This window comes from Triticum aestivum, chromosome 1A (genome assembly GCF_018294505.1).
Source record: "Triticum aestivum cultivar Chinese Spring chromosome 1A, IWGSC CS RefSeq v2.1, whole genome shotgun sequence".
NCBI classification, from domain to species: Eukaryota; Viridiplantae; Streptophyta; class Magnoliopsida; order Poales; family Poaceae; genus Triticum; species Triticum aestivum.
Window position 1 is genome coordinate 321072567 of NC_057794.1, and position 11734 is coordinate 321084300.

The following is an 11734-nucleotide window of genomic DNA, read 5'->3' on the forward strand; positions in this document are numbered from 1 at the left end:
ATATATAGCCGCAACAATTCAGCCATCCCGTATTTCCCCGCTAGGAGCACTCGGGACAATGACTGCTAATTTTTCTATAGTTTGCAGTGCGAGTATAGCAACAGCTGCAGGTGAACGGTCGCTTGCTCCAATTCAAATGGTAAACGATGCAACACTGCAGGATGTTGATACGGACGGCTGAATTGTTGCTGTCGCAGATCATGACCCTGCACGGCAGCCTGTTCCGTGGACGAATTCGGGTCCGTCTGCCTCCTTCCGTTCCTCGTTTTTCTTTTCTTCTCCGGCCGCGTGAACATGTTTTCCCTGCGGTCGGTCGGTTGGTTACAATAGCATCTCCAGCCGTTGTCCATAGGGCTAAGAAAATCACCGCCTAAAAACGAACCGGTGTTAAAAATTGGTGTGGGGACGATCAGGTTACCAGCCGTCGTTTTAGAGTCGCCCCCAATCACACCTTTTTAAAATATTTTTGAAAATAATTCAGCTAAGATTCAGCAAATATTACAAAGATTCGGCAAACATGACATAAATTTCGGCGTTCTAATTTTTATACATAGAAAACTTAAAATTTACTAAATAAAAAACTTGTTGAGCGCGGCGTAGTCGCCGTCATTGCCGCCGTTGCCGTTGTCGTCGTTCTCCTTCTTCACGCGGCTGGACCCCTGCCCAGGGTCACCCTGACGCACAGGTTTCGCCGGTGGCGACGTGTTGTCGTCGCTGTCTTCAAGCACGATGACGCCCCCTTCCTCACGCCCACGACGGCGAGCGGCGATCTCTGTCAGGGCGCGGCGCTGGCGCTCTATCTCCAGCCGCGCCCAATCTTCGCGCACCCACTTCATGGCCACCTCGTCGTGGAGCTCCGACTCCGTCTTCGGCTTGACGAAGCAGGGAGGAGCCGAGGAGGAGGAGCCACACCCGCCCTCGTTGATGATGATGCCGACACTGCGGGTGCGCCAGCCGAGTGGCTTCTCCGCGGGCTCGGTCTTGACGCTAAAGAGCGCCGGCGACCCGGAGGAGTGGGAGGAGGAGGAAGAGGAGCCGGTCCTCCTCGGCATCTATCGGCCGCCACTCTGGCAGGGGACCGGGGCGGCCGGGTACTTCAGCGGTGGCTCGTTGCCGCCCTCGAGGTGCTCGAGGACGGCATGGAGCATGCGGCCGGGGCGCCCCACCACAGGCGGCGGCCGTCATTGTTTTTGGTCCCCGCACCACCGGCGCGTTGTTGGTGGAGGCTACCCGCTCCGCTTGCCGGCGTTCGAAGTAGGCCGCCCACGCCTCGTGGTTGCCAGCGTCGTACTCCGGGAGGGCCCGCTGCTCCTCCGTCAAAGACGCCCACGCCCGCTCAATCTCTGCGCGGAAGTACTCGGGGCGCGTGACGTCAGGCAGCGGGGGGGTGGGGACGGCCCCGGCGCTGAGCCTCCACCGCCCCGGCGCGCGCATGTCGAACGGCGCCGGGTAGTTGGCTTCATGCAGGAGGTGGGCCTCCCACTCGTACAGAGAGCGGCGGTCGAAGCCATTCGCCGCCATCCCGTCACCGGGGAACCTTTCGCCCATAGTCTGCGGTGGCTTGTCGGCGGTGAGAAGAGGAGAAAGGAAAGAGGGCTCATTGGCAGTGGCTTTGCACGGGAAGAGAGGGGTTGGGGCGGGTGTGTTCACCGGCGAGGGAGGCGCTGCTTTATATAAAGGCTAGGGGGTGGCGCCATGTGTACGCGTGGCGGGGAGGGGCCGCGTCGCCGCACAACGCCGCACGTGAGGAATCAATGGAAGGCTGACCGGCGGTAGTCTTGACGTTGATTCCTCGCGGAAAACTGAGGCGATGTGAGGACGACGAGGCGCGGTCGCTGACTCGGCGGGCCCACCGTTCTTTCGCGTCAAAAATGATCGCCCCGACGCCCCCGAGCACCCCCCAGCACGCTAGGTTCGGCCTGGATCCGTCGGCGCCGGTTTCGGCCCTAACCGGCGGAAACGTGACTCCTGAAAACGCAACTGGACCGTTTTTTTGTGCCGGCACCGGAAAAAAAAATCTAAAGTGGCTTGTTGGGACCGCGGCTGTAGATGCTCTAAGAGGAACTCCAACGGGCCGACCCAAACAGACGACGATTTCGTCCACTTTTTGTCCGTTTGGGTCGGCCGCCCGCCTGGCGTCCGCCCTGTTTTTCATATGGGTCGGCAGTGCGCTCAACGCGCCGATCCATATGTGCAGGCGTGACCGGCTGGCCGCCCAATTTTGCATTGCATTCAACGTATGGTGAAATGAAAATTTAACAAACAAAATAGTCCGCCCAAATAAATAGTATAGTTCACATGCCAAATAAAAATAAAAATGTTTCACATAGTTTTGCAAACGAATAAAAAAAGATACATCTATTGGTTGCCAACATGAGTTCACATATGCTCAACCAAATCATTTTGCAGTTGCATGTGAGTTTTTCAATCACGCATGTCTTCATGAAACTGAGTAAACTGCTTAAATGTTGCCGCTACTCCATGCTCAGGCACAACATTCTCACCCTGAAACTGAAAGCCTTGATCGTACAGACGTTCCGGGCGCTCGTCTTCTACGATCATATTATGCATGATCACACAATCAGTCATCACCTACCATAGTTTCTGCGTGCTCCAAGTATTAGCAGGATACCGAACGATGCCCCATCGAGATTGCAAAACGCCAAAGGCACGCTCGGCATTCTTTCTAGCAATCTCTTGCTCTTGGGCAAATCTTTTTCTTTTCTCTCCGACATGGTTGGGTATTGTCTTGATAATAGTGGTCCACTGAGGACAGATACCGTCACCCAGATAATACCCTTTGTCTTAGGTGTGGCCGTTGACAGTAAAGTTCACCGGTGGGCTGTTGCCTTCGGCAAGCCTGGCAAAACACCGGCGAGCGCTGAAGCACGTTGATATCATTGTGTGATCCAGCCATGCCAAAGAAAGAGTGCCAGATCCAAAGATCTTGAGATGCCATGGCCTCTAGTATGACAGTGCAAGCCCTGACATGTCCCTTATACTGCCCTTGTCAAGCAGAAGGGCAGTTCTTTCACTCCCAGTGCATGCAGTGTATGCTGCCAAGTATCCCCGGGAAGCCCCTGCTAGCATTCATGCCAACAAATGGGCTGTATCTTCAGCTGTCGGCTCTCTCAAGTACTCAGGGTCAAACACAGCAATCACAGCCTTGCAGAACTTATACAGGGACTCTAGGCATGTAGACTCGCTCATACGGACGTACTCGTCAATGAGATCACCGGGCACTCCGTATGCAAGCATTCGGATGGCGGCAGTGCATTTCTAATAAGAGCAGAAACCAATCTTGCCAACGGCATCCTCTTTGCACTCGAAGTAGTCATCATAGCCGACCACTCCCTCTCTAATACGGTTGAAAACATGCCTACTCATACGGAACCGGCAACGGAATTTGTGATGTTTGAACAACGGGTTTGTTGTATCAAAGTAGTCCTTCCAGAGAAGGAAATGCCCGCTCTCCCGGTTACGATTCAACGCCGGAAGGTGGCCCGGAATGGAGCCACGGAACAACGGCCGCTGGTTGTTGAGGTGGTGATGGACCAACACGGCAGCCAATATCTCCTCCTCGTCGTCGGACGATAAATCGTCGGAGTCGCAAAGGAAATTGTGAAAAAAGAACTCGTCGGCAGAGTCCATTTTCGTACCTTGGCAAACTGTCGAACAGCTTGCGGGCGTCGAAGAAGGAGACGGCCGGCGAGGGGAGACGCGGCGCCCATAGACCAGCTAGCTGCCCGGCCGGCGTCTGACGAGCGTGCCGGTCGTTTGTGGCTGGGGCGGCGAGGCGTCTACTTGGTCGCGGGGAGGCTGGGCGGTAGGGGAAACAACGACGGGGAACCAGCTTGCTCCCCGGCGGCAAAACGGCGGCGGCGGGTGACTGGGGGCAGGGGCAGCGTTACTGGGCGGATGTGGAGGCGGCGACAGCTGGAAGAGTCGCCGGCAAAATGGGCGGCGGCGTCGGTGACGGAGAAGGCGGGGGCGAGGGTTGCTTGTTGGCTGGGAGGGAGGGAAGACCAATGTGGCACAGACGAGTGGGCCCGGGGACAGGAGTAGGCGAGCAAGCGCGCGTCCGTCGCATGTCCGCGCCGACGCAAATCAGGCTAAAAAGTGGATCGGGAATGGATCGCCCGCGGACGAAAAACGGATGTGCGGCCGTTTGGGTCGGCACGTTGGACCGCTTTTTCTGTCCGTACCGATCTAAATGAACGGCCGCGGACGAAATGGGAGTTGCTCTAAGGTCTGCATGCTCCAGTTCAGTGATCGAACGTTTGCCACTTCCGACGGGTGCCAAACACGCGGTACGTCTGCCCCTTTCTGGTCACAGTCAAGTATGATGACGATCGCGAGCGAGGGGTTGACACACGACAGATCTCCGCGAAAATAAGGTGCTGTGCTGTACCAGTATTATAACGCCGGCATACGAATATCCAGCACTGCAGGCCGACCGATTCCCCGCTCCACTCCAACATGATGTAACGTCGCAAGCTGCCAACACGGAAGACGGAAGGCTGTGCTGTTGCTATCGCATGATCACGAGCTTGCATTGGAGGGCAGCTGGTGGTTTCTTGTTGCCATTCCCTGCCTGTTTGTTGAAGGCACTTCCGTTTCTCATTCGAGTACACAAGGAACGCAGGCTTGTCGGACAGAAACGCTTCAGAAATGGTCCGGAGAGGTTGAGCGAGTACACATGCACCATCCTTGCTCGTGTCATGCTTTCCTGCCTCTCGCGCATCCGTGTCAAGCAGCTACTGCTCCACCATGGCTTGCAACACGGCAAGCAATCAAATTAGAATCTGTTGTGCTGTCTCTCTGGGCTGACACATTAAAACTGGTCTTAATTTCACCGAAAAATTGTCCATACCTAGGAGCATCTCCAATAGACGATGTATGTAGACGAAAAACTTTTTACACCACCTTCTTCGGGAGATGTAAAACATAACACCTGAAGATGCAAATTTGCATCTTCATCTGTAAAACAGCTGGTTGTGCGCCGACCGCTTAACTCCGTCCGCCTGTCCCTTGCCTACCCGACAGCAGCCCGCCTCCACTGCCACCGATTTTTGCCCAAAATCGCCGCCGCCCGCCTGTCCATCTCCAACCCCGCCATGACCCTACCCGCCTATCCCCGTCGCCTGCCTCGCCGCCGCCGATTCGATTCGGAGAACCACCGGTGCTGTGGCTGCCATGATGCCGTCGACGGACGCGCTAGTGCTTCTGCTAGCCGTGACCCGCTGGTGGAGCTAGGGAAGCCGCGCGACGCCGCCCACCCACGTGTGGAGCCTCCTCGCCGTGAGCACTGCTCTCCTGTAGCTTCGCGATTGTCTGTAGCCGCCGCCCGCACCAACCACCATGCATCAACTGTCTGGCCCGCCACCGGCCTATTGGTTCCACCTCGCCCGCAATGTGTTCGAGACTTCGAGCAAATTCCCCCAGGGTAAAAAAATTGTGCAAACTTGGAGGGTTTCTTTATCGGGGGTTGAAGATGTAGTTTGATGGTGATTTCCGCATTGTAGATGATCTCGTGCTACTCCTCTTTCGTGCATGATTCCTCGTTGGATGAGGAATTTGATTTGACTGAAGAAGAGGATATTGCTATGCTAATGGCGATGCACAAGAGGAAGAAGCCAAAGCACAGCGGTCCCATGTATGGCCGTGAGTTCACCGAGAGAGAATGGGTCGAGGCACACGAGAGGTTGATGCGCAACTATTTTTGTACACTGCCTGTTTTTCCAGAAAGGTACTTTCGGCGCTGGTTCAGGATATCCACAAATTTGTTCATTCATATTTGCAACGTCGTGAAGCAGCACGATCGATCCTTCCAGTAGAGAAGGAGTTGTGCCGGTTTGCTTGGACATAGCACCGAGCATAAGGTCACTGCCGCTTTGTGCATGATGGCATGTGATGTTCCGGCAGATTTCATTGATGACAATTTGGTGATGGCAAAGAGCACTTCTTTCTTCTATATCAAATAATTTTCAAAGAATACGATAGAGGTGTTTGGTCCACAGTACTTGAGAGCACCCAATGCTCATGACACTCAGAGTCTTTTGGAGATGAACAAAGCCCGTGGGTTTCCAGGTATGCTTGGGTCCATCGATTGCATGTTCTGGAAGTGGAAAAATTATCCTAAAGCATGGCATGAACAGTTCAAGGGACGCTCGAAGGATGCCACCATCATTCTTGAGGCCATTGCCGATCAAGAAATATGGATTTGACATTTATATTTTAGGATGTCTGGATCTTGCAATGACATCAATGTGCTTGACTGGTCACCTCTTTTTGCTAAGTTAGCCAATGGAGAAGCTTCACGAGTGACCTTTGAAGCAAATGGTCGCACATACGACTATCGGTACTACCCTGTAGATGGGATCTACCCAAGGTGAGTACTTTTGTCAAGCCAATCCAAACCCTCCCAAGGTAAGAAAAAACTCTCCTTTCACAATGCTCAAGCGACGGCTAGAAAAGATGTTGAGAGGGCATTTGGGGTTGTGCAATCCCAATTTTCTATTGTGCGAGAACCGTCTAGATTCTAGGATCAAATAACATTTGGTACATCATGACCGCTTGCGTGATCATGCATAACATGATCATTGAAAATCAACGTGGACAAGATTTGGTTTACATCTTTTATGATCTCATGGGTATACAAAAGGAGCAAGTCAGACATTTCATGAAGGAGTTAGATGAAATTCGAGATTCCGATACACACGATCAATTTCAAAAAGACTTGATGGAGGAGTAATGAAAATGGAATGGCGAAAGAACCACCTAGTTCATTATTTGTTTGTTGTATTGTGTAAGAAGTTTGTTGTATTCATGTTGCATTTGATACCATGGATTCGATGAATCATGTAATAATTTAAAATTGTGGACAAATGGATTTTTTAAATTTTAATTAGGGATCTTTTTATTTTAAATTGTGCGGATGTACAACAGTTGTACACAAGCGGTTGTATACAGCCTTACGACTGTCGACCGGTTTTACATCTTCACATATGCATCATCTTTTGGAGTTAAAGTTTTACATCACAAACATATATCATCTGTTGGAGTTGTCATTTTTTAAGATGTAAAATGCATATTTTATTTTATTTTGAACGGTCGGGGGGGGGGGGAGAGGATCCCCACCTGAATATATTGCTCAAAAAGCTGCCAAAGCCAAGAGTCATCCCTTAAGCTTTGGCTGATCCAGTTTATAAGGGAAACCAGATCAAAAACCTAAACAAGTTGACCCCGTTTATGAGGGAAACCAGGCCGAACACCGTACAAGTAACAGAGTTACAAAAGATGAGGAAAAAGGACGCCCAAGACAAGGCCCGACCTAGCTAGCAGACAGAAGGACTAACACCACGGGAGGCACAAGTATATGTGGGGTGTCGTGGAGGGATCACACTACCAAGACTAAGCAAGCAACCTAACGCACCGCACCGGCGTGCAAACCGAACCTCACGACACAACTCAGGAGCAACCACAACCAACGAGTGATAACACGAACCTTGATTGGGAGCTCCGTCACGAGAATCCGGAACGATTAGCAAGTTGGGGAGGCATCTTCTGTCATCGAAGAGCAAAGATGAACCCGAACGACACCAAGAGCACTAGGCTCACCGCACCACAATGGCCACCAAGGGAGGTACTTGAACATGCACAACAATATGGCCGAAACCAGGGAACACCACCGAAGCCGAATACATAGAAAACAGGGCTGCAGCAACAGAAACCACCGTCGACCCCAATCGGCCGCACCACCACCACCAACATTCCTTCAAGAAACAACTCCCACACAACAACCATATTGACCCCAAAGATGACGCCTTCAAGAAGGGCCGCGACGTTGGTTGCGCCGCCATCATCCGTACAGGAGGACCTAGACTAGGGGTTTTCCCCGAGGTCTCGACGTGAAGGGTCCAGACAACAAATACAACGACGCCTCCTAGGAGGTTAGCGGCGCACACGGGCGTCGCCGCTGCCGGCTCCAGATGGAGCAAGGCTTTCGCCCAAAGTTGATCTGACACACTCCCGAAGATCGGTTGAGTGAGGTGGTTAGCTGATCTGCACCACCACAAAGGACCATGGCCACCCCACCGCTGCACATGGTCAGATTCAAATCACCGCAGGCCGGATCAAAGCGAATCCAACCTGCCCAAGGTGCACACAACCATACCGTAGAAGGTTAGGCCGGCGGTTGGACCACCACTTGCGCCAAATCTGGGTCTGACGACCGCACCACCGGGGAAGATGCAGCAGCCACCAGCAGCGCAGGGATCTCCATGACGAGGAGGACGCCAAGTCCGGCGACCACGCGCCCTGTGCCCGTGGCTGCACGCACCAAGCCAACTCCAACGACCCCCGCCAGATCCATGGCCAGATCCGCCGCAGAAGGGGGAGCGCTCGCGAACGCCGCGACCAGACGTCGACGAGAGGCACAACGCCGCCACGACACCTTCTAGCTCGCCGAGCGCACGTAGCGCCTTCCATCCCGAAGATCGACGACAGCCGCCACCTTGACGACGACCGCCACCCGTCCGCCGCGCGTCCACCGCGAGTTCACCCCGTGCCGCCTTCGGAGGCAGGGCCCGCCGCCACTGCCGGCGAGGCCAGCAGCAGCGGCGGAGGGGAGGTAGCGCGAGGGGAGAAGCCTGCCGGCGGCGCGCGTTGTCTCCCCTGAGTTTGCCCAAGCTGAGCGACGCGGGGGCGTGTGTGTATGTCCCCTTTTTTGGTATCAAATGCACATTTTATAATGTAAATTATACAACACTTAATTTTATATCTCTAAATTTACATCCTCTCTTATTCGAGAATAGAATCAATTAGCAACAACTGAAAGTAGCATCCACTCCCAACATGAGTTATTAAACGGAAAGCGCGAGTAATCGTTCGAACTGATACGACTGCCAGTTGCCGAAGTTCCTTTATTCTAAGACCTACGGGGCACGAGTCGGGGACGCAGCGGCTTCTTCATGACGACGGTAAACTCGTTCTTCTCGGCGAAGTCCACCTCCTCGCCGGCGACCTCCTGCCACTCGAACTCCCTCACCATGCTGGCCACGAAGTACTCCAGGTGGAGCATGGCGATGCCCAGCCCGGCGCAGATCCTACGGCCCACGCCGAACGGCATCATCTTGATCTCCCGGTTGCCCGTCACGTCCACCCCCTCGCCCGCGCCGCCCGGCAGGAACCGATCCGGAGAGAACTCTAACGGCTTCTCCCACTCCCGCTCGTCCCGGCCCATCTCGGCGACCATGAAGTTCACCGTGGCGCCCTTGGGTATCAGGTAATCGCCGATCTCCATGTCCTCCGCCGCCTTGTGCGGCAGCACGAAGTGCCCCGGCGGGTGCTTCCGGAGGCCTTCGAGAACCACCGCCTTGAGGTAGGGCATCTTGTGGATGTCGTCCCCGGAGACCTCTTCTTGGTCGTCTCCCGTCGTGGCTTTGATCTCCTCGTAGAGCTTCTCCTGGATTGCTGGGTTCTTGACCAGTTCGGCCATGATCCACTGCAGCCCGGTGGAGGTGGTGTCTGTCCCGGCGTTGAGAAATTCGGAGCAGAGGATGACAAGCTCGTTGTCTGTGAGCGGGCGGTCGCCCTCCTCGGGGAGCTTGATGTCGAGCAGGGTGTCGACGTACGAGTGCTCGAACGTCGTCTCTTTTCTGGGCTCGCCGCCGCTGCTCTTGTACTCCCGCCGCGCGTTGATCAGCGGCACGAGCAGCTCCTTCTGCCGCCGCCGCATGGCGTGCGCGGTCCGGAGGCGGTCGCGGAAGAGGTGCTTTGTGAGCGACGGAAAGAACGCGAAGACGGCCATTTTCCCGGTGATGTAGAGCAGCTGGTCGCGCTGCGCGGCGGCGATCGCGCGCACCGCGGGCTCGTCGAGCCGCTCGCCGAAGCACATGAGCACCAGGAGACAGAACATGGCGTACTGGAACGTCTCCACGACGGCCGCCCCGCCGGATGACGACTCGTCCCGCAGCTTGTCGAGGAGCACGCGGCGCACCCAGGAGCGCGCCGGCGCGAAGAGTCGGACGCGGGACGGGTGCAGCGTCTCGGAGACGAGGTTGCGGCGGAGGAGGCGCCACACGGGCCCGTAGCTGGCCCGCGTGATGGTGTTGTCGTTCTCGCCCATGATCCTGACGGACGCGAGGGTAGGGCGGTCGGCCAGAGCGGCACCGCGCTCGACGAGCGCCGCGTGCGCGAGGCGGCGGTCGGCGACGAAGATGGAGAGCTGGGAGCCCACGCGCAGCGACACTATGGAACCGTACCGCGCGAACAGACGCCGGAGGAGGGACTCCCCGTCGGCGGGCGAGTTGGTCAGCCACACCATACTGCCCAGCACCGGAAAGGACGGCGGGCCAGGCGGGATGGGCCGCCGGGTGCCGCCGCCGCCGGTCTTACGGCTGCGGAAAAGGAGGAGGGTCAGCGGGAGGGCGAAGAGGATCACGCCGAGGAAGATTTGCCATGTCTCCATGGCGCGTCTGGGTGCTGCTCCGCTTCCGCTCTCACTGGTGCTGGCGTGCCGTGTGGATAAATATGATTTGGGTCGCCGTCCGTCTCCAATTTTAATCTTGTTTACATCGACTCGATGGCGCTTGGAAAGAAAGGAGGGCACAGAGGTCTGATGGAAGATCCAAAGCAACTGTTGCAAAACTTGGGTTACAAGATGATTACAGCAACTGAATTAGTCAGCCTTAACTGGACGTGACACGAAGGACTCGGCGTATATAACAACCCACTGGGTAGTGCCACACACCCCCAATATGAATATAGCATTAAAAAACATACTAGAAAATTTCAAAATATTCTGAAATTTTGGGATATGAAATCTGGGTGCCTGTTGTACACACGTGTTCAATTTCACGGGGAATGAGTGCCCGTGGTAATGTCAGTAAAAAGACAAAAAATATCGTATGTGTAAAAAAAACTAGGTGTGACATATGTTGGACCGTAATTCCTACGCCGCGGACACCGCAAGCACCCATTCCCCACGAAAATGAACATGGTATACAATGGGCACTTAGGTTTCGTATCCACAAATTTCAGATTTTTTTTGATATTTTTAATTCTATTTTCATACACGTGTGTGTGGTACCCGGCTTCTCTAATGCATTTTCTCAGTACTTGGCCTTTACAAAAAGTCCAGTGCTAAGTGCCGGCGGACCGATCGAAATTCGCCACCTGGATCGTTGGATTACCCCATGTCCCGTCGTTGGATTGTTTTTGCGCAATCCACTTTCTTCCGCAAAACGTGACCGCACGCTCGCAATTGACCTCTCGTTCGAGCGGCGCCATGCTCATCACAACACACCCGCCCTGCCCTGGATTCTCGCAGCATCAGCCAAGCTCGCCGGCCTCGGTGTGACGCCACATCCGCATCTATGGTTACCGTTGTAGCCCATTCCATCGTTGTCGTTGTCTCAACAGCATGGTGTTGCAGTGACCGTGGTCGCAGCAAGTGCAACCGGTGGTTGTAGCACCGCCCCCCCCCCCCGGGGTCCTGTTCCACCATCCGCTCGCCGCCGCGTGGCCTAGTAGCTATTTGTGGCATCTTCGGAGGGCGTCGCCAGGCAAAGCCCGGGCGGCGCGGCTATTTCAGTGGCACGGTTGCGTCGTATTCGATGAGCTCGGCTGCGAGCTTCAGCGGCTGGGCTTTTCTTCCCCGAGGTGGAAGTGGGCTGGCGTCGGCGGCTGCTGCTGACGGAGGGTCTAGGCAAGGCATGGGCGTGCAGTGTGA

General features: G+C 55.0%; 1 protein-coding gene across 1 annotated transcript; it reads right to left on the bottom strand.

The window, feature by feature from the left end:
* Nucleotides 1–8708: 8708 nt before the first annotated feature.
* On the bottom strand, nt 8709–10672 carry LOC123048441 (cytochrome P450 89A2). The gene has a single exon (XM_044471545.1). The coding sequence runs from the start codon at nt 10469–10471 to the stop codon at nt 8930–8932; it is 1542 nt and encodes a 513-aa protein (XP_044327480.1). The 5' UTR covers nt 10472–10672; the 3' UTR covers nt 8709–8929.
* Nucleotides 10673–11734: the final 1062 nt, after the last annotated feature.

Bases quoted from the DNA above. Each gene is read 5' to 3' on its own strand.
- LOC123048441 (XM_044471545.1), bottom strand. From the start codon at position 10,471: ATGGAGACATGGCAAATCTTCCTCGGCGTGATCCTCTTCGCCCTCCCG.